The sequence below is a fragment of the Metarhizium brunneum genome, chromosome 1 (genome assembly GCF_013426205.1).
Source record: "Metarhizium brunneum chromosome 1, complete sequence".
Taxonomy (NCBI): domain Eukaryota; kingdom Fungi; phylum Ascomycota; class Sordariomycetes; order Hypocreales; family Clavicipitaceae; genus Metarhizium; species Metarhizium brunneum.
This window is the reverse complement of record NC_089422.1, coordinates 3118481-3135089: the sequence shown is the minus strand read 5'-3', so window position 1 is coordinate 3135089 and position 16609 is coordinate 3118481. Positions and strand designations below refer to the sequence as shown.

At 51.9% G+C, this 16609-nt stretch overlaps 7 protein-coding genes across 7 annotated transcripts; 3 read left to right on the top strand and 4 right to left on the bottom strand.

Annotated features, from left to right (window-relative positions):
- Window positions 1–128: 128 nt before the first annotated feature.
- Window positions 129–521, bottom strand: G6M90_00g009610 (uncharacterized protein; the record flags this gene model as incomplete). The annotated part of the gene is made up of 1 exon (XM_014694067.1): window positions 129–521. The coding sequence occupies one exon, from the start codon at window positions 519–521 to the stop codon at window positions 129–131; it is 393 nt and encodes a 130-aa protein (XP_014549553.1).
- Window positions 522–2170: 1649 nt separating this feature from the next.
- On the bottom strand, window positions 2171–3142 carry G6M90_00g009600 (uncharacterized protein; the record flags this gene model as incomplete). Its single annotated transcript, XM_014694068.1, has 1 exon — window positions 2171–3142. One exon carries the CDS (start codon window positions 3140–3142, stop codon window positions 2171–2173), a length of 972 nt encoding a protein of 323 aa, XP_014549554.1.
- A 1156-nt stretch (window positions 3143–4298) lies between these two features.
- patB_0 (Carboxylesterase patB) lies at window positions 4299–6057 on the top strand (the record flags this gene model as incomplete). Its single annotated transcript, XM_066129670.1, has 4 exons — window positions 4299–4840; window positions 4910–5129; window positions 5174–5768; window positions 5822–6057. The coding sequence occupies 4 exons, from the start codon at window positions 4299–4301 to the stop codon at window positions 6055–6057; spliced, it is 1593 nt and encodes a 530-aa protein (XP_065985613.1).
- Window positions 6058–8721: 2664 nt separating this feature from the next.
- G6M90_00g009580 (uncharacterized protein) lies at window positions 8722–10091 on the top strand (the record flags this gene model as incomplete). Its single annotated transcript, XM_014694070.1, has 3 exons — window positions 8722–8843; window positions 8933–9318; window positions 9379–10091. The coding sequence occupies 3 exons, from the start codon at window positions 8722–8724 to the stop codon at window positions 10089–10091; spliced, it is 1221 nt and encodes a 406-aa protein (XP_014549556.1).
- Window positions 10092–11586: 1495 nt separating this feature from the next.
- On the bottom strand, window positions 11587–12570 carry TRZ2 (tRNase Z TRZ2; the record flags this gene model as incomplete). The annotated part of the gene is made up of 1 exon (XM_014694071.1): window positions 11587–12570. One exon carries the CDS (start codon window positions 12568–12570, stop codon window positions 11587–11589), a length of 984 nt encoding a protein of 327 aa, XP_014549557.1.
- Window positions 12571–12966: 396 nt separating this feature from the next.
- Window positions 12967–14434, bottom strand: BTN1_1 (Protein BTN1; the record flags this gene model as incomplete). The annotated part of the gene is made up of 2 exons (XM_014694072.1): window positions 12967–14204; window positions 14287–14434. 2 exons carry the CDS (start codon window positions 14432–14434, stop codon window positions 12967–12969), a joined length of 1386 nt encoding a protein of 461 aa, XP_014549558.1.
- A 1052-nt stretch (window positions 14435–15486) lies between these two features.
- G6M90_00g009550 (uncharacterized protein) lies at window positions 15487–16372 on the top strand (the record flags this gene model as incomplete). The annotated part of the gene is made up of 2 exons (XM_014694073.1): window positions 15487–16025; window positions 16093–16372. The coding sequence occupies 2 exons, from the start codon at window positions 15487–15489 to the stop codon at window positions 16370–16372; spliced, it is 819 nt and encodes a 272-aa protein (XP_014549559.1).
- Between the last annotated feature and the right edge of the window lie 237 nt (window positions 16373–16609).

The window sequence follows — 16609 nt, the reverse complement described above, 5'->3', positions numbered from 1 at the left end:
TCATGCCTCGTCCTTTTCTCCACTACTTCCAGCAGAACACCATCACACGAAAAACCAACCAATCCCTCTGCAAATTATGTCCTATTACCAACAACACCGCCCCCACGTTTGCAGCCCGCATGCATGTATCACCCCTCGAGACCCAAGCACTGTCCCTTGATGATGCCAGACGAATAAATGGCGCCCCAGACCCTGTCGTTCCACTCGCTGCAGCGGCAAATAGGGCTGGACCCTCCGGACAAGGAGGTGGTACCGTACTGCGTGTCGGGCGGATCGACGCTGCGGCAGACATTCTCCAGCGTGTAGACGTCGTGCTCGTCGATGGCGCCCATGGGGGTCTTCATGTCGAAGCGCGCGAGCATCTCGCTGCGGGAATTGAAGACGAGCTTGCCCCCGGCGTTGACGGAGCCCCGGACGTCCATAAGCATGCCAGCGCCGTCGCTGCCGGTTTGCACGAAGACGCCGTAGTGCAGACAGTTGCCGACTCCGAAGCGGACTTCGTAGACGGTGAGCCCAGACATGGTGCTGTTACGGGATGTCCCTTCAGGCGCTGTGAGAAGGGGGGGGGGAGGGGGGGGGAGAATTGTCTCCAACTTGGCTGGATGGACTTGGTGCCTGCGTTGTTTTCCCAAGCTAGTAGACGCGCGCGAGCCAGCTCGAGGAGAGGGAAATATAAATATGTATATTCATATATATATCGAGGCTTTGAGTCTCCCAGACGCGGTAGAGAGTGACACAGAAAGAAAGAGAGCAAAAAGAGAGGACCAAATTCAGACAGGCGTCGGCTGTTGCTGACTTTATAAGGCATCAGCTGTGCGAAACGTCGAGGAATCAGTCCGACTCATTCTCACGCACATGACTGCAGTGCTGGATGCCCTGAATAACAAGTTTCAATCGCCGAGTAGCGAAGAAAATAATAATCAGTTCGCATTTACTTGTCACTCGAGCGACGCGCGCTGGTGATTCACCGGCAGGGCGAGAGAGAGAGCAAGCATCCGAACGGGACATCTGGAGAGCATGTCCCAAGCAAATCCTCCCGTCCTGTCTCCCGGCTCGTCGCAAATCCCCAGGAGACAAGCACAACGGCAAAGTACACCATAACGGAGGCAGCCAATTGGCAGATGGCTGAGTCGCACCCGATTTGCACGGTCGCGCGTCTCGTGGAAGCACAGCATTTGACAACGATGCGCTTGCAGACTTGCCGTGATATCATCCCCCCTCCTTCTGCCCCTTCCCTGTGGCCCTTTTTGCAAAATATGCAGACTGAGATTCCCGCTATTGGCCTGCTGCATGTTTTGAAGGAACCCTTCCGGCCGATGTGTACTCCTAAAGGGCGGCAGAAAGGCGCTGTGAAACCAGCAAAGCGTGGAGATGAAGAAGTGAAACCGCGCGGTTGCAAAAAAAAGAAAAAAATATCGACGGCCTTTGTTGGGTGCGGCAACAAGCGTGCGCTGCGCTGCCGCAGGACCATGTTGATATTGGCCTGTTCGAAAACTTGCGTCTGCCGGTGCCCAACTCGGCTGACCGTGTTGCAAGTCGTTCCAAGCATCCATCCGGGTGTAGCCATCTCGAGCAGCTGCGCCAGAGTTACGCGCTGGTCTCTGAGCCTGACGCTCTTTGGGATACGTATATCCGATGCATCGTGAATGCAGCGAATATAAGCAGACGGTAGAGAGAACAGACACAGCCAGAATCAGGCCTCTTCTTGCCGTTTCCGTGGCCCCCAACATCGCCACCAACGGGGGTTGCTGGCCTCATGCATATGACTTCCAAGGTTCAGCGCCACAGCGGCTCTGTTCATGGATACATTTTGCAACACATCGTATTCTCTGTGCGACTCGTACTTGATCCATGCGCCAGGTATCATCGGGACGAACCAAAGCTGCGCCGTTGTCCGTCTCCTTCCCCTCACTACTTACTCCGTACGGAGTACATATCGAGCAGATGACGCGAGCTTGAAACCTATTGATACCCTTTAGTCTTGGTTTGCCTTGTCCTGGCTGTGCCAGCTGGAGATGATATACATACATATCTTACCATGCAAATATGTGAGATGTAGCATGTTGGTGGCACCTTGATACTATGGTCGCATCCGATGATGATGATCCTACACTGCACCTGGGTCGCACGCTTCAGATTGTCATGCTACCTTCACCACGTCCTGCCCCATCTATACTTCTTCGCAGACTCGACCACCGTGTGGAAGACTCTTCCAGTAAGGGGCCTTCTCCAAGTCATCCACCAGCATCCTCCACATCACACCCTCCGCGCCCGGCCTGTCCCTCACGCCATTGTCCATCAGTTTCCTACAGACGGCACGAAAGTCTCTTCTTACCCTCTTCCGAAGCCACCAAAAGTCATACCGAAGTAGCAGCCCCAACCAATATCCCATGAGCCACATGGCCATCTCATGCCGCCTCTCCAGGTCGGTGCGGAAATCAACGTCCAAGGACCCAATCATACTCACATAGAGAAAGAAATTCTTAGGGCTTGGCTCCAGCTTATTAGTCTCACTCAGAATCCTAATAGGGTGAAAGAACTTGGCGTCAGGCTGGGAATCCCGCGTCAAGCCAACCAGGTCCAACCAATGAAGAGGAACGTCATGCAAGTGCATCAACTCCCATGAACCATGAAAAGACTTTGCTTCATCATCGGATGAGTCAAACAGCCAGTTCAGAATAGTATTCTCTCGAAATGTCTCTGTCGCGTAGATGAGAGGCTTCATACCCAGTGAGAGCGAAAACCACCCCAGCCTGTCAGGATGATTGTTGTATACCCACGAATTCCCGATATCCTCGTCCTCTACCGCCGAAAATGACAGCAGGTTGAGAAACATGGCCGTTAGGAGCAGCGCATCAGCAGTCTGTTGGTCCAGGGGCGAAGCCAGTGCACCCTGGAAATTCTTGATGGCTAGTGCTTGTTGAAAGTGTTCGGCCACGCGATGCGACGCATTGGATACAGATTTGAAGCGGAGATGGGACGCCGAGAGAGCAAAGATGGAGTTCATCAGGAATGGGCGGCATAACCCAAGAGCCAGGATGGGGGAGAGCTCTCTCGCGCCTATGACTTGCAGCTCCAGGAATACGTGATGGAAGTGGTTCATGAGGACGTTGCGCGGCGTCCCGTCGCCTGTTTGCTCCATTTCCGGGTCAAAGCCGTGAATTGCGGGTGATGATTCGAGACAACCGAGGCGGTTTAGTTCATGGCCCGAACTAATTGAGCGTGCCTCATCCTGGCTGCACAACCTGCCGGACCCAAACTCTTGGGTGGTGTAGCTGCACCAGGCACTGTTTCTTCGGCACCGGGAACATGATGGGAGAGTTTCGTCACACTTTTGACAGTATCGTTAGTCTTGGGGGAGATATCAAGTATGGTGTGGACTAGTGTACGTAGGGGTGCGTTCAACCTTGACTCGCTTCAATTTACAACCCAAACATCCCGTCTTCGACTTCTGGTGCGTCTTTCGACGCTGATATTTCCTGGCGGATCCAAATGCTTCTCCGCGCTGGGGTCGGAAGGAAATGACTCGAAAATCCGGCTCACCAGACACCCCGGATGGCATCTTGGTATTTGTGGTGTGTCGAGTATTCACGCCTGGCTGCTCAGTGCGCCCTTGGTTCGTTCAAGGATACTATTGCATTGCAGGACGACCAAATGGCCCTAACAGGCAAACGAGAGCATCCCATTCAGATATGCGGTGACAGTTCTAGATATGAATGTTGTGTTGCCGAGTATCAAGAGGCTGAGTCAAGGGACGTGTAATGCAGTCGGCGTAATTACTTTGTGTGGCGCTGACCTCGTTTTCCCTTTTGGGCAATAGCGCCGTCAGATTGAGATAAGAACATGTCAATCCTTCTTCGATCGGCCGATTGCTGAACGATATGCAAATGCTCGAGAGGCGGGCGGTTCGTAAGACTATGCAACTAGTAGACGCAATGCTCGTGTGTCAAATATAGAGATTCCTCTAAACAGACGAGGAATGTAACTCGTGGCCACAAGAGTGAACAGCCTCAGTCGTCTCGCCTGACTCGGGTTGCGGCAGGCTGCGAATCATCTTACACGGTTAGCACTGCCTCGATGGAGTGGACGGTTAATTGAAGCCAGCATTGTTGATGAGGGTCGTGAGTATAGCCTGGACAATTCGAATCCGCCTTAAGATGATGCACTGCTCGTTTGCCTGATTAGGACAAGAAGCAATCGTTCCAGCTTACGACTTAAAAAGACGATAAGTTGCTGATGTGGCCGTAGAAAAGGGAGAGCAGGGCGACAGTTCCATCATTTGATGACAGATATACACCATGGCCGTGTTGAACCTTTCTCCTCTGCTAGTACTTGCGCTCCTGGCACGCACGTTTGCCAAACCTACAAATGACGCTCCGAAGAACGACATTGTTGATCTCGGATACGCTCAGCATATCCCTACATACCATAACACAACCATTTCTGGGCATAAAGTCAAAATCTACAAGAATATTCGCTTCGCCAACGCGCCAACGGGTAACCTACGCTTTCGGGCACCAGACACCAAACTCCCCAAAGTACACGGTGTCCAGGATGGTAAAGTGCCTTGGGCGAGCACAGCTTGCATCGCCTCTGCGCCGGGTTATATTCCGTATCCCGAAATCAACGGAACGACATGGGGCCGAGAAGACTGTTTGTTTCTGGATGTCTATGTGCCCGAAGGGGTGAATCCAGGTGACGATGTTCCTGTGCTGCACAACTTTTTTGGCAGCGCATACGCTTTTGGAAGCAAGGATATTATGTTCTCGCCCATGGGCCTGTTTGATAGAATGTTTCGGGACCATGCTGACAAGTTCATATTCGTTTCAAACAATTATAGGTGCGGCTCTTCCTTCTCCTGTGCTCTCCAAGTACGACCACAAAATACTGATAGAAACTGTCGCCAAAGACTGGGGATGCCTGGCTGGACGTATGCTGAAGGTGAGGATATGGACGGCAATGTTGGCATGCTCGACTGTCTTGCCGCAGCAGAATGGACCTCCAAATACATCAAAGATTTCGGAGGTGACGGCAAACGCATCACAACCATTGGGCAGAGCGCTGGGGCCGGTATGATATACTATCTGATGGTCGCATATGCGGGTCGTCGCAAGCTCCCATTCCAACAGGTTTGATAAGTTGTTCCTAATAGGCATGCGATTGACTGACATAGTCCAAGGCGTACTTGTCATCACCTGCTGCGCCTCCGAAGCGAAATGTTACCGAGCGACAGAAGGAGTTGTTCAACCTAGTGCTCAAGACTGCAAATTGCACAACTCTGCGGTGTTTACGATCAGTTCCTGAAGAAACCATGATAGGAATCAACGATCAACTAATTAACCAGATGCCTTCACAGAGTGGCGGCGGCCAGATAGGCCCGCTCCATGGTTTCGGTCCTGCGCCCGACGGCAAAATCATCCCAGATCTGCCACTGGCCATGCTGAGAAGGGGCGAATTTTACAAAGGGCTGAATGCTTTGATCTTAGGTAGTATGGCGCTCGAAGGGATGGGAACATCGCACGACACTGGTTTGCCAGGCTATTTCCCCATCATGGTACGACAGCAACTGCCGTATGCAAGCAGCGAAACCATCAAAATGCTGCAAGATGAATATCATGATGCCAGCAAGGTTTCAAAGATGGCATGGGATTGGACCACGGATATTGTGTTCGCTTGCAATGCGAACAATCTTGCCAATTCTTTGCCGAGCCTAGCAAGAAGGTATATAATGTCTACCCCACCGGCTGTGCATGGACAGGATCTGGACTGTAAGTTGATTTTTCGAGAAGCGGAGAGACTTGTACGCTAACAATCGCATCAGACTTCTTTAACAACGAGGACATCGCGCCTGTTAATAATACAGAGCTAGTAAACGGCTTCCAGAGACGACTGCTCAATTTTGTCAATGGCCAAAAGATGGATTGGCCGGTTTGGGGTTCGGTCAAAGAGATGTATAATATCACAGACGAGTTTGAGGGGACAACTTTGCCCAGGAAGCTGATGAAGCGGTGCGACTTGTTGAACCAGCTCATTCTCGACCCTGCTAACGGCGCTTGAGCAACTCACGCGTTAGAGATGGAGAAATGGACTTGTTTCAGTATTGCTGTCTTGCCGTACCTCAAGGTTTTGCTTTAACGTCTTGTTTGCCATTCTCGTTCATTGGCCGGTCTGAGGAAATCCTTTGATAGAGTAGGAGATTTGGCTTGAAGGGCCAATGGAACTCATTCCTCCTGCCTCATGTCGCCTGTGTTTCATTCTGCTGAGCGCTGCAAGATACAGCTTCCTGCCGTAGTCTCGGCCATTACGAACTCCACGGACCAGGAACCGAAGGGAAACAGTATTGCGAGCCTGGTATTAATGGAAAGCGGAGTCACCAGCAGGTCTTTGGCCGGTCGGTACTGTCTGGCGCTCTAGAAAATGCCGTATGATGTGGGAAAAGCTGTCGGCAAACATGGAACCACACATGTCGAGGTCGAAGTTGACCGAGCAGGCTCCGATTCTAGGTGCGATATGAAAAGATCGGCAATGGATGTAGCCTGTTGTTGGCGGCGTCCGAGAGGCGTTGCGCTAAATACCGTCTTATTTCTTGGCGTTAGCTGTGATAGGCTCGAGTGAGGCAGGAGGTAAGCAGACCACTCGTGATTTGAGGCGTCTGCAAGAAACTTGAGCGATATTCGCACACAGTGCGCCTCTGTGGCTGCTTAACAGGGAAAAAATGCATAAGGAGACTTTGAAACTGCGCGGTTCGACCTTGTGGCCATGGCTCGGAGGAGAATGTGGTTGAGATTGATAGCATGAGGCCATATTATACGGCTGAATAAACAACCTTTCTCAGCGAGACTGGAATTTGTAGTATTTCGGATGGCGCAAAAGAAGTCCGAATGCCACGTTTGCTTGACTGCTAAATTTAACTCGCAGCCGCAATTTGGCAGCATGAAAAGAGCCTCACGACGTCGAAAGTGGATCCTAACTTGTACATAGAACACCAACATGTCTACCACAATACGATCTCCATCTGTAGGAGGTCCTCCGCTTTGGGTAGATTCGTAACAAGAAGCCCATGTCGATGCGCAAAACACAATGCTCTGTCTGCAACGAAGAGCCTGTCGACCGCGGGAGCTGCTGTAGTGCGACTCCTCGCCCAGCTGTGGAGGTGCGCAAGCACATGACGGCACTGTGATTCAACCTAGAACAAGGTTAGACCAGGAGACACAAGATGGCAAATGCCATGCCGCTCATCCGAAGCCGTCAAGCAAACCCTAACTGTCCAGAGAGGCTATAGCGACCGATGATGCTCCGGGTGATGGACACAGGGCGGTCAACCTAGCCCCCACGGCTGACCACATGTTTCACGACAAACAAGCCACCAGTCCCCGTCGGAAGCCGTCGTGGCGATTCAGCTGCTGTACGGAGTACGGAGTAGAGTCCATTGCTCGTGTTCGTGTGAATGCTTCGGGTTATGCACCAAATACGCAACTGGGGAGCAAAAGTCAAAGCCAAGACAGGTTCCTGACCAACCGTAGGACTGGTTCAGGATTTCGTTTGTGATAAAACGCAGCAAAAAGACGCCAGACCAGGGACGCAGGATGCGCACCTCTTGTTTAAGTAAGAAGATTGAATGTTTGAAAATGGCACCCCTTAGATTTGCCCCTGCGGCTGGCGGGGAACAAGCAGGGAAGGTGCAGTAGCGCTACCGATTTCTGGCTTGTGTCATCCCTGCCACGTACGCGTCCTCCTCCAAGTACTAGGTACCTAGGAGGCAGTTATTGCCGGTTTGTCCACGAACGACCTCCATCTTTTTTGATCGATGCTTTGTTGTGGCCTTTTGGCCTTTGTTTGTATATCGACACCGCGCTCGATCTCGCGTCCGTGGTGTTGCCCCGAAGACTACTCTGTCCATGTCTATACAACTGATACCTTCACTTCGGTCCTCACGTACTCCGTAGAAAACCGCCTCTCTCATTATCCTTACGACGCAGCGTAGACATATGCTCCTCCTTGGCAAACTTGGCAATATCTTGGCAAGACGACGGCTGTCTCTCTCATCCTTCTCTGTCGACGTCGGTGTGCGCCTGTTGCAGCCGAACATTAAACGAAACCACGGCGTCAAGTTGTCTGGTTCCATAGTTCTGGCGCTTGTCTTCAGTCCGGCCCTCTCTTAAGTCTCCGTTTCCCCTGAGGTTGCCCTAACTCAAATTTGTCCCTTTCCTGCCACCTTGCCCACCCCTTTTCCCCTTCTCAGTTGTCCGTATTTTTGATTTTATTTTATTTTTCGCCATTTCATTGTCGGAACTAAATTTGCAATTCCTCAAGCGACGTTGGAAAGCAAGAAAGTCAGAGCTGGGGGGTTGTGTTTCTCTTTTGTATTGACTTGATTTTACTTCACCCTTCGTCCTTTCTTGAAAACCACAGCCAGGGCCAATCGTTCCGTCAACATTCCTAAGCTTGTTCCTGTGTTGGGCTGTTGTCAGACAGGCCGCGAGTTGTCTGGTCAACATTCCTAAGCTTGTTCCTGTGTTGGGCTGTTGTCAGACAGGCCGCGAGTTGTCTGGCACCAGACCCCCACACTCCACTCGTTCAAAAGCGCTCAACCTCTCCCAGGTTCCCCACGATAAAAACGTCGCGAGCCGGCACAGGGGCACTTGAGCGCATACGCCTTCGCGGCCCTGCCCGTCTTACCACTCGCGAGTCTTCGAATGGTATGGGATCGCCCTGCCCAGCATGCTAAACAACTCTGTGCGCTCGACCAAGGGGATGGCCATCCTCGTCGGGGCCATCTTCTTCGTCGCAGCCTTCGTCGGCCTAGTATATAACCATCTCGACTCCTGGAATCTTCCTGTCAGGTACACACGCTTTATTGTCCTCCTGGTTACGAGACCGACCTCCCTCCGGCTGAGCTGTGCTGACTTTTTTGGCTTCATTGCCTCAATAGACCCCATACACAACATTCTCAACCGCGTCCCTCAACCACCGACGACAATAGCACCACGCCGATACAGAGGCCTTCTCCAGACTCCAAAACGCCAGCTGCAGCAACATCCAGTGATGACGAGCTTCGAAAATTCTTCCTTAAACAAATGTATAAGCCCGCCCTTACGCCTGATCAACCCTTTTTTAAGCCGTATAATGCTTTCGAGTGGAGATTGCCCGAAGCGGCACATTGGCAGCAGCCCATGGGCGAGAATCTCTGCATCATCGATCTCGACAACCGCCTATTCAATGAGTCTGGCCAAGTGTTTGGCCCAGACGTTATGGACTGGGACAGTCCCAAAGGTGTGCACGGCCTGTCCCTTGGTCTTTTGAATCATTATGTGTATGGTATGTTTGTTGCCCCCACTGGCTAGAGATTCCTGGTCCTGGCTGGCTAACAGAGGATAGCTCGCATTCACGGATACAAGTACTACTACATTAACACCGTTGACCCGGGTGATCGCCGGGCATCTTGGAAGAAACCCCCCGTTATTTCGAAAATTCTCAAGGAGCATGACGTGTGCATCTACCTTGATTCTGACGCAATCTTCCACTACCTGGACCTTCCCTTTGAGTGGCTCATGAATTACTGGAGGCTTTATCCTGATACCAACTCCATGGCCCTTGCTGTCGACCCCGACACTGATTGGAACAAGGACCGCTTTGGCAAACTCTATCTCAACACTGGTTTCATCATTTCGCAAAATAACCCCATGACATACAAGATAATGGATGCATGGAACAAATGTCCGGACGATGACAGCCCGTATCCCGAATGCAAGGAATTCCGGTTGAATGCTCCAGGACGCCCGACGGACCAGGGCGGTTTTGGTACGTTCGTCCGCTACAACTATACGGAACATATCAGGGAGTTGCCCTGCACCGAGGCCAACGGCTTTCCGCAAACTGATTCTGGCTGTAACGGCATTTTTGTCCGACATTTATGGACCGGAAAGGACGATCAAATCAAGATCGACGTCGGAACGCAGATGCCTGGTCCCTACTTGAAGCTTTTCCACGAGCAATATTTGAAAGAGAAGCCTACTTTCTACATTGGACAGGAAGACTTGCTTCGTCTTGGTCCATCACAGGCACTAAAAGGCAAGTCTGTGATGCCATGATGCGCCAGCCTTTGGAGTGGTGGATTTATTGAAAACCGCCCACAATTTCCGATAGTGTACGATACGAGTTGGGGTCTTGAGTTATTTTCCCTCATTTTCTCCTTTACATAACTAAACCTGTGGCTTTTTGTTCCGTTTGGGCGCAATTTTGCCTATGTTTTCACACACCTTGGCTGAAACCAATTTTTGGCCATGGGAAAATGCTATACAGCATGGAGGGGGGGATTCACAGGAAGTGCATTGGAAGCAACCGGAGTTGATTTTGGGCACATGGCGTGCATAATACCCTAACGTACATAAACATATATATTGTTCATATGCACAGGATGCATGTATTTGTCCTTTTTGGGCAGTGACAAATTTGAAAGATGAAGAGCTAGTCGAATGTGTCATATTTTGCCAACCAGTCCATGTATATTTTCAGAAACCTCGCCATTGTATAATCCACGTCCCCTACAGTTTATCTACCTCTTCCTCAGCTTCCAGGCGAGTTTATTATAACCGCTCCCTCTAAAGAAAGATCTCCTCGCCAACCACAGACACTTGGTCTGTTTTCTGAGCTGGGGCTTCCTCACATCAACATGTGCGACTGGCCCTTCGCGGATATTGGTGTCTGACGTCCTGCAGAAACGACAAGCGAGATCGGTATATATCTCCGGCTTCTCGGACGAGTAGTCGCCATTCCGACATGACAATCCGTGTCTGTAGATGCAATGGGGTCGGATCTCGCCGTTCCAGCAGGGGACGAGGTTTCGCTGCTTGTTGAAGGTGCGGCGGCAGGTTGGGCAGACGTGCCATGAGATGAAGTGGAAACACATTTCGCCAAATCTAGGCCGGGGACCTGCCCTGGTATATCGGAAGGATTCCGGCACCGATAAAACTTGGAGTGAGGAAAAAAAAGAAGAAGCAGAGAATATATTCTCTTCTTTTCGTCTCTTCTAGTCCGGATCGCGGAAATGCAGACTTGCTAGTTGCAAAATCTGAGGCGGCGTCCACTTCTTGTCTGAGTAGGTGCAAAGATCGAGATATATACCACTCCGAAGTGACCTTTCCGGACCATTGCTAGTCCTTTCGGAGACTGCTCGAGATCGAGTGCCCGACGGTGTTGAGAGTCGAGACCCAACCGGCGTTATTGCCATGGAGGACGATATGTCAGCAACTATGGGCACAGTAGCTACAGCAATCAAACACTCAGTGTAGCAAGACCGTTGCAATGAGCTCTGCAGGCAGATAACCAGCCTGCAACGACAAGATACCAGTGACCTGGCAGATGGTTTCTACGAGGACCCAGGTTCATCGTGCGATTTGGCCCGCAGCCCCGTTGAGCAGTGGTCGGCTTGCCTTGATCACAAACGCGAACAGGGTGTCAGAGCGCCCTCACTGCTTTAGTGTCGATTACTCGGAGCTGATAACCAGCGTCCGGCAGTTGGTATTCCTAGCCAACATGTAATCGTGCCTCTCCCCGTGGTCGGTTCATCAAAAACCCTGCGTGGCTTTAATCCTCCGGGTCTGCCCAGATGACCATATTCGTCGGCGCATCCTCCAAGTCCGTGAAGAACTGACAAACCTGTCTATCCGAGTACCTCATGCTAAAATGGATCAAAATAAAGGTAGTTCCCGGCCACATGCGTATGACGGGCTCCAAATCGCTCCACTTTGTGTGCTTGGTTTTGTCCGCCTGCGCGGCGTGGGCCTCGTACAAGAAGCTGCACTCTGTAATGACAACGGGGATCCCGTCCCGCAGCCAGGGCGGCTCGGAAGCCAAGGTGGCGATTGTGGTGTCGCCCAGAAACGCAAACATGGGCACCGAGTGAGGTTCTGTGATTTCCACGCCCGACCGTCGCAGATCCCGAAGCTGGGGCCCGGCGAGCGATTTGTATTCTTGCTTCAAGCGGTTAGTAGTGGATGAGAAGACGTATCCTACGCAGGGAACGGTGTGGTCGCAGTTGAACGCTGTGGCTGTGATGCCCTTGAGTCGCCGGAGCGGGACTGTGTCTCCGTGCTTGACGCCGTGGGTGATGTGGGTGTTTAGAAATGCCCGCTCCTGGGGCGTTCGCCCGTCGACGTCTGTTTCTCCATTCGCGTCGTCTACTTTGTAGCCTTGCTTCTCTGCATCACCTACCTCAACGAGGCCTCCCAGGTTCATCATTGTCGTGCCGAGAATATGAGTGTCGAAGATGTGCTTCATTTCTGCGGGGCAATACACGTCTGGGGGATCTTCTCTTTTCACAAAGGCGAACGCTAGGAGCGTGTGGTCTGCGTGTCCGTGGGTGAGAAAGATGTGCTTTGGCCTTTGCTTGTTGACACAGAGGCCGGCGTCGAGGAGGAGGTTGAGCTGGGGGATGACGAAGGATGTGTGCCAAGCCGCGCGGGATCGGCCCGTCAGAACGAGGTGGTTGTGTGGCCTCGGGAATTTCCATTCCAGCACTTCGGAGCGTGTTGGTTGTGGGAGGGGCGTGGCAAAGGATATTTTGCCCATGGCTTTTGAGTGAAGCGAGAAGAGGGTCTTGGAGAAACATGGTGATGATATATCGAAGATGTATGGAGTTCGTGAGGCGGACAAAGGTAGTTCGTTCGGTGCCCCACAATAAGTTGTTTGTTTTGACGGCAAGAATGCATTACCAGCAAACAGGCAGATATCAAAATGCAGGCGCTTTGGATTTTTTTGCGTCACTGATACTGATACATAAATGGAGAATGATTGATCGCTGCGCTGTATACTTGCTATAATTTCTAAATGGAATTGGGCATTCGCTATTCAGGGGGTTGGAGCCTCCCAGAGTACAAGACGTGAATTGAGTTACTTGTACATATATTGATATATCAGAAAAATATATCTACCAAATTAACCACAATATCGTGCCTCTCTATCCGATCAACTACGTTGGGCCTCAATCCGACGGCACCAATCCCTCCCATGCGCCAGCTGATACGCACAAAGACTCGGCTCCAGCAAAATACTCACAAATGCCGCGACGCAGATGCCTCCACTGTCACTTACAGTGGTAGCACTCAAGCTAAACTCGCGCTCTTCTTCAGGGATATTCTCCATAATCTCAGCGAAGCAATTCACGTACACTGCCCCTCCCAGCAGGCCTTCCCAGAATATAATGATAAAGACAATATACACCGAAGGGATAAAGAAGAACAAACTTTGAAGAATCAGAAGCACCATGTTGCCAACCTGCAGGACGGACGGGACGTAGAGTGTGTGGATGCGGATAAATGGAGTGGAGGATCGAGAAATGAAGACGCCCAGCTGATACAAGAATCCATAAAAGGGGTAAAAGCCGCGATATTCTTCAAAAGGAGACGATTCGATGGGAAAGAGGAGGGTCGGCGAAACCCCTTGGTTGATGATGTACTCGGCGATGTACACAAGTAAAAGAGGTGCCATATATGGGATAAACAGAGACTTGGCGCGCCTCAAGTTGTTTCTCAACGAGCTTGACCCCTCTAGGCTGTGTAGCGAGTAAGCTGCGTGAACATTCGACGGGCCTGGCGCCAGCAGCGCAGACGAAGCCACTCCCTGCGGCATATCCTCCACATCCTCTTCCGTAAGATCCTGGTCTGGAACCGTTTCATAGTCCTTCTGCTGCGAAGACTTTCGCAACGGATCCAGCGGCAAAATGAAGAAGAAGCTCACAAACATGACAGCAGGCAGGCACGCAGAAAACAACAAGCTGTCTCTCACGCTGAATCTCCACCACTCCGTCAAGACGACGTACAGGCCGGCACCGACTAGGCCGGCAGCACCGGTCCCCGATCCCCATCCTACAAGGCTTATGTGTCCATAGTAGTGCGACAATCCCAAGAAGCTGAGCTCGCCTCCTCCGCTGCTTAGGCTCGCCAGCACCACCCCGACCATCTTTACCGAGACCGATTTCGACGGCGGCGTTAACGCAACCATGAGCATGCCGACGGCCGACAAGGTAATGAAGACAAGGACTCTCACGCGGTACGGGACGTGGTGTATGAAGTACGGGGCGATGAGCTTGGTGAAGAATGACGGCATGACATCGGCGAGGAGGACGACGCCTTTGGGGATAGAGGAGCCGACGAGGTCTTGGGCGGCCGAAAGAATGATGACATAGAGAACATTATTGATCAGGCCTGTTGCATCACCGTCATGTTAGTCGCAGCTGTCACGGGATCTGTAGCGGAAAGAGGCATTGAGAAATCAGGCGCAGCGCACCGAATAGCCAAAACGCGATGAGAACCTTGGTGTCCTGGTGTCGGAGCAGGGACGCCATTCTGGAGCGATACGTTGCCCATGATGAGCCCGGGTGCCCGGGCATGGGGAGCAGCACCGACGAAGACGATGGCGTGCTGCGGCCTGTCATTGTGGTGGATGTGCAGACATGGCCTCTGATCTGGGGTCCCAAGATCGAGGGTGACGGGTTGCGGCAAGGAAGAAGCTGGCTGGCACTGGGGGTTATGGATGTCAGCGACGTCACGCGACATGCGGCTGCACATGGCGAGGACTGGACTGCTTTTGTACCTGATACGTCTCACCACACCACCACCACACCACAATGCAACTCTGTTAAGAGTTGTCGAGTACAATTCCGGGTTACATTGAAAAGAAAAAACCTGCATGCAAGAACTTTTGCACTTTGTTTCTAGAACCAATATCCGACAGGGCCTTATCGCGGGGAATATCCCGGTCTCCTTGCTACTCTCCGTCACGCTCTGTGGTGCAATCCACCCATCGGCCGAAATACTATCTGGCACGCTCTCCGGCGTTTAATACTCGTCGCCCTTGAACTGGTAAGTGTTCAAGTCGGCCTCGGTATGTATGATTTCATCCATGACATGATATCACCTTACAGTAGATGCTCTCGCCATGGATTCTGATCTTGAATTTGGGCGAAATACAAGCGATTCGATGCTGCGTGGAGAATCCCTGAGGTTTTGGTCCTGTTCAAGATCGACGCGACATTTTGTGGCGAAGGAGCTGTTATCGACTCCTGGTAGTATTTTTTTTAGTACTTCTTGTCTATATTCCATGCAACTGATCATAGCGAAAATGACACTAGAAATAATACTACGTCTTTTATCAAAGAATAATAATGGGGGATTCGTGTGAAGCTATCCAGTCAATCAATTACTATCATTGATAACTAGCACTAGAGCTCAGAATGCCTAGTCCCTATAAGCACTGGCTGCGGACCACTAAAACCACTGGCATGGGGCGGCAAATGCCGGTAAACTGCACCCGGTAAAACGGCGGCTCGATTTTCCACTGTTAACAATCAATTTCCCGTCATCGACTATTCCCGATGCCGACGCCAAAAATTTGGCGATAGTTTCACCGCAGGTCCCAGCAAATGCGCCTTAATTGGCACACACCTCAGCTCGACACCGCCTCCCACCATCAAAGATCGATCCCAAAATGTCTTCCGCGAATAAAGAGGATGCATGCCCCGTCGATCACAAAACCCGCGACGCATGGCTCTCCCAAGCTCGCGCAGCCGAAGCTACCAAGTCGCAAGCCGCCGCCGCCGCCCAATGTCCCGTGGACCATACCTCACAAGCGCAGTCCAAGTCATGGACGCAGGCAATAACATCTTATATGCCCTGGACGTCAGCATCAACGGCACCAGCCACCCCCGAAGTCAAGCCTCGCAATGCTCCTCTCACCACTGATCGCGTAATCTCGACTATTCCCCGATCTGCCACCGGGTCCGAGGCATGTCCCGTAGACCACGGCGCATCCGCCAATGCACCCAACGCCGAAATCGAATCCGGCGTCGACGCCTCCGGGAACTGGGTCTATCCCTCGGAGAAGATGTTTTTCGACGCCATGAAGCGCAAGGGCTACGATGCGAGAGTCGCAGACATGAAAACCGTGGTGCCGATTCATAATGCCGTCAACGAACGCGCCTGGCAGCAGATTAAGCAGTGGGAGGCTCCGTATCTCTCAAAATCAAGGTATGTTTCCAAACCATTCGGTTTGTCCCTCGACGCCCGCCCAGTGCTGACAAGAGGCGATTGTCAGCTGCGGCGGGCCAAAACTCGAATCCTTCGCCAACAAAAACGACCGCATGACGCCGACCGCCCGTATCAACACCATCCTCGGATACACCGCGCCCTTTGACCGCCACGACTGGGTCATTGACCGATGCGGCACTCGCGTCGAATACGTGATTGACTTTTATGCCGGGCGGCCGGGCGCCAAGGATAAGGCCGGGCCGAGCTTTTATCTGGACGTGCGGCCCAAGCTGAATACCTGGGAGGGCGTCAAGATGCGCGCCATGCGATGGACGGGTTTGGCGTGACGCCCCTGCCAAGGGCGGCTGAATACTGGCATTGCCTTCACTCTGTACAAAAGGAAGAAAAGAGTTTACGAAAACCTGTATGATACCATTTGGCGTTGGGCGGCATCTAAACCAGTTGCCTGCGTGCGTTATAGACGAGCTTGTGCTCTTGTACAATATACTCCTCCCCATGTTTGGAGAAGTTTCCCCTCTTCGTTCGTTCTCATACCAATCGTCTAGTTCGCCATTCTGGCGAGT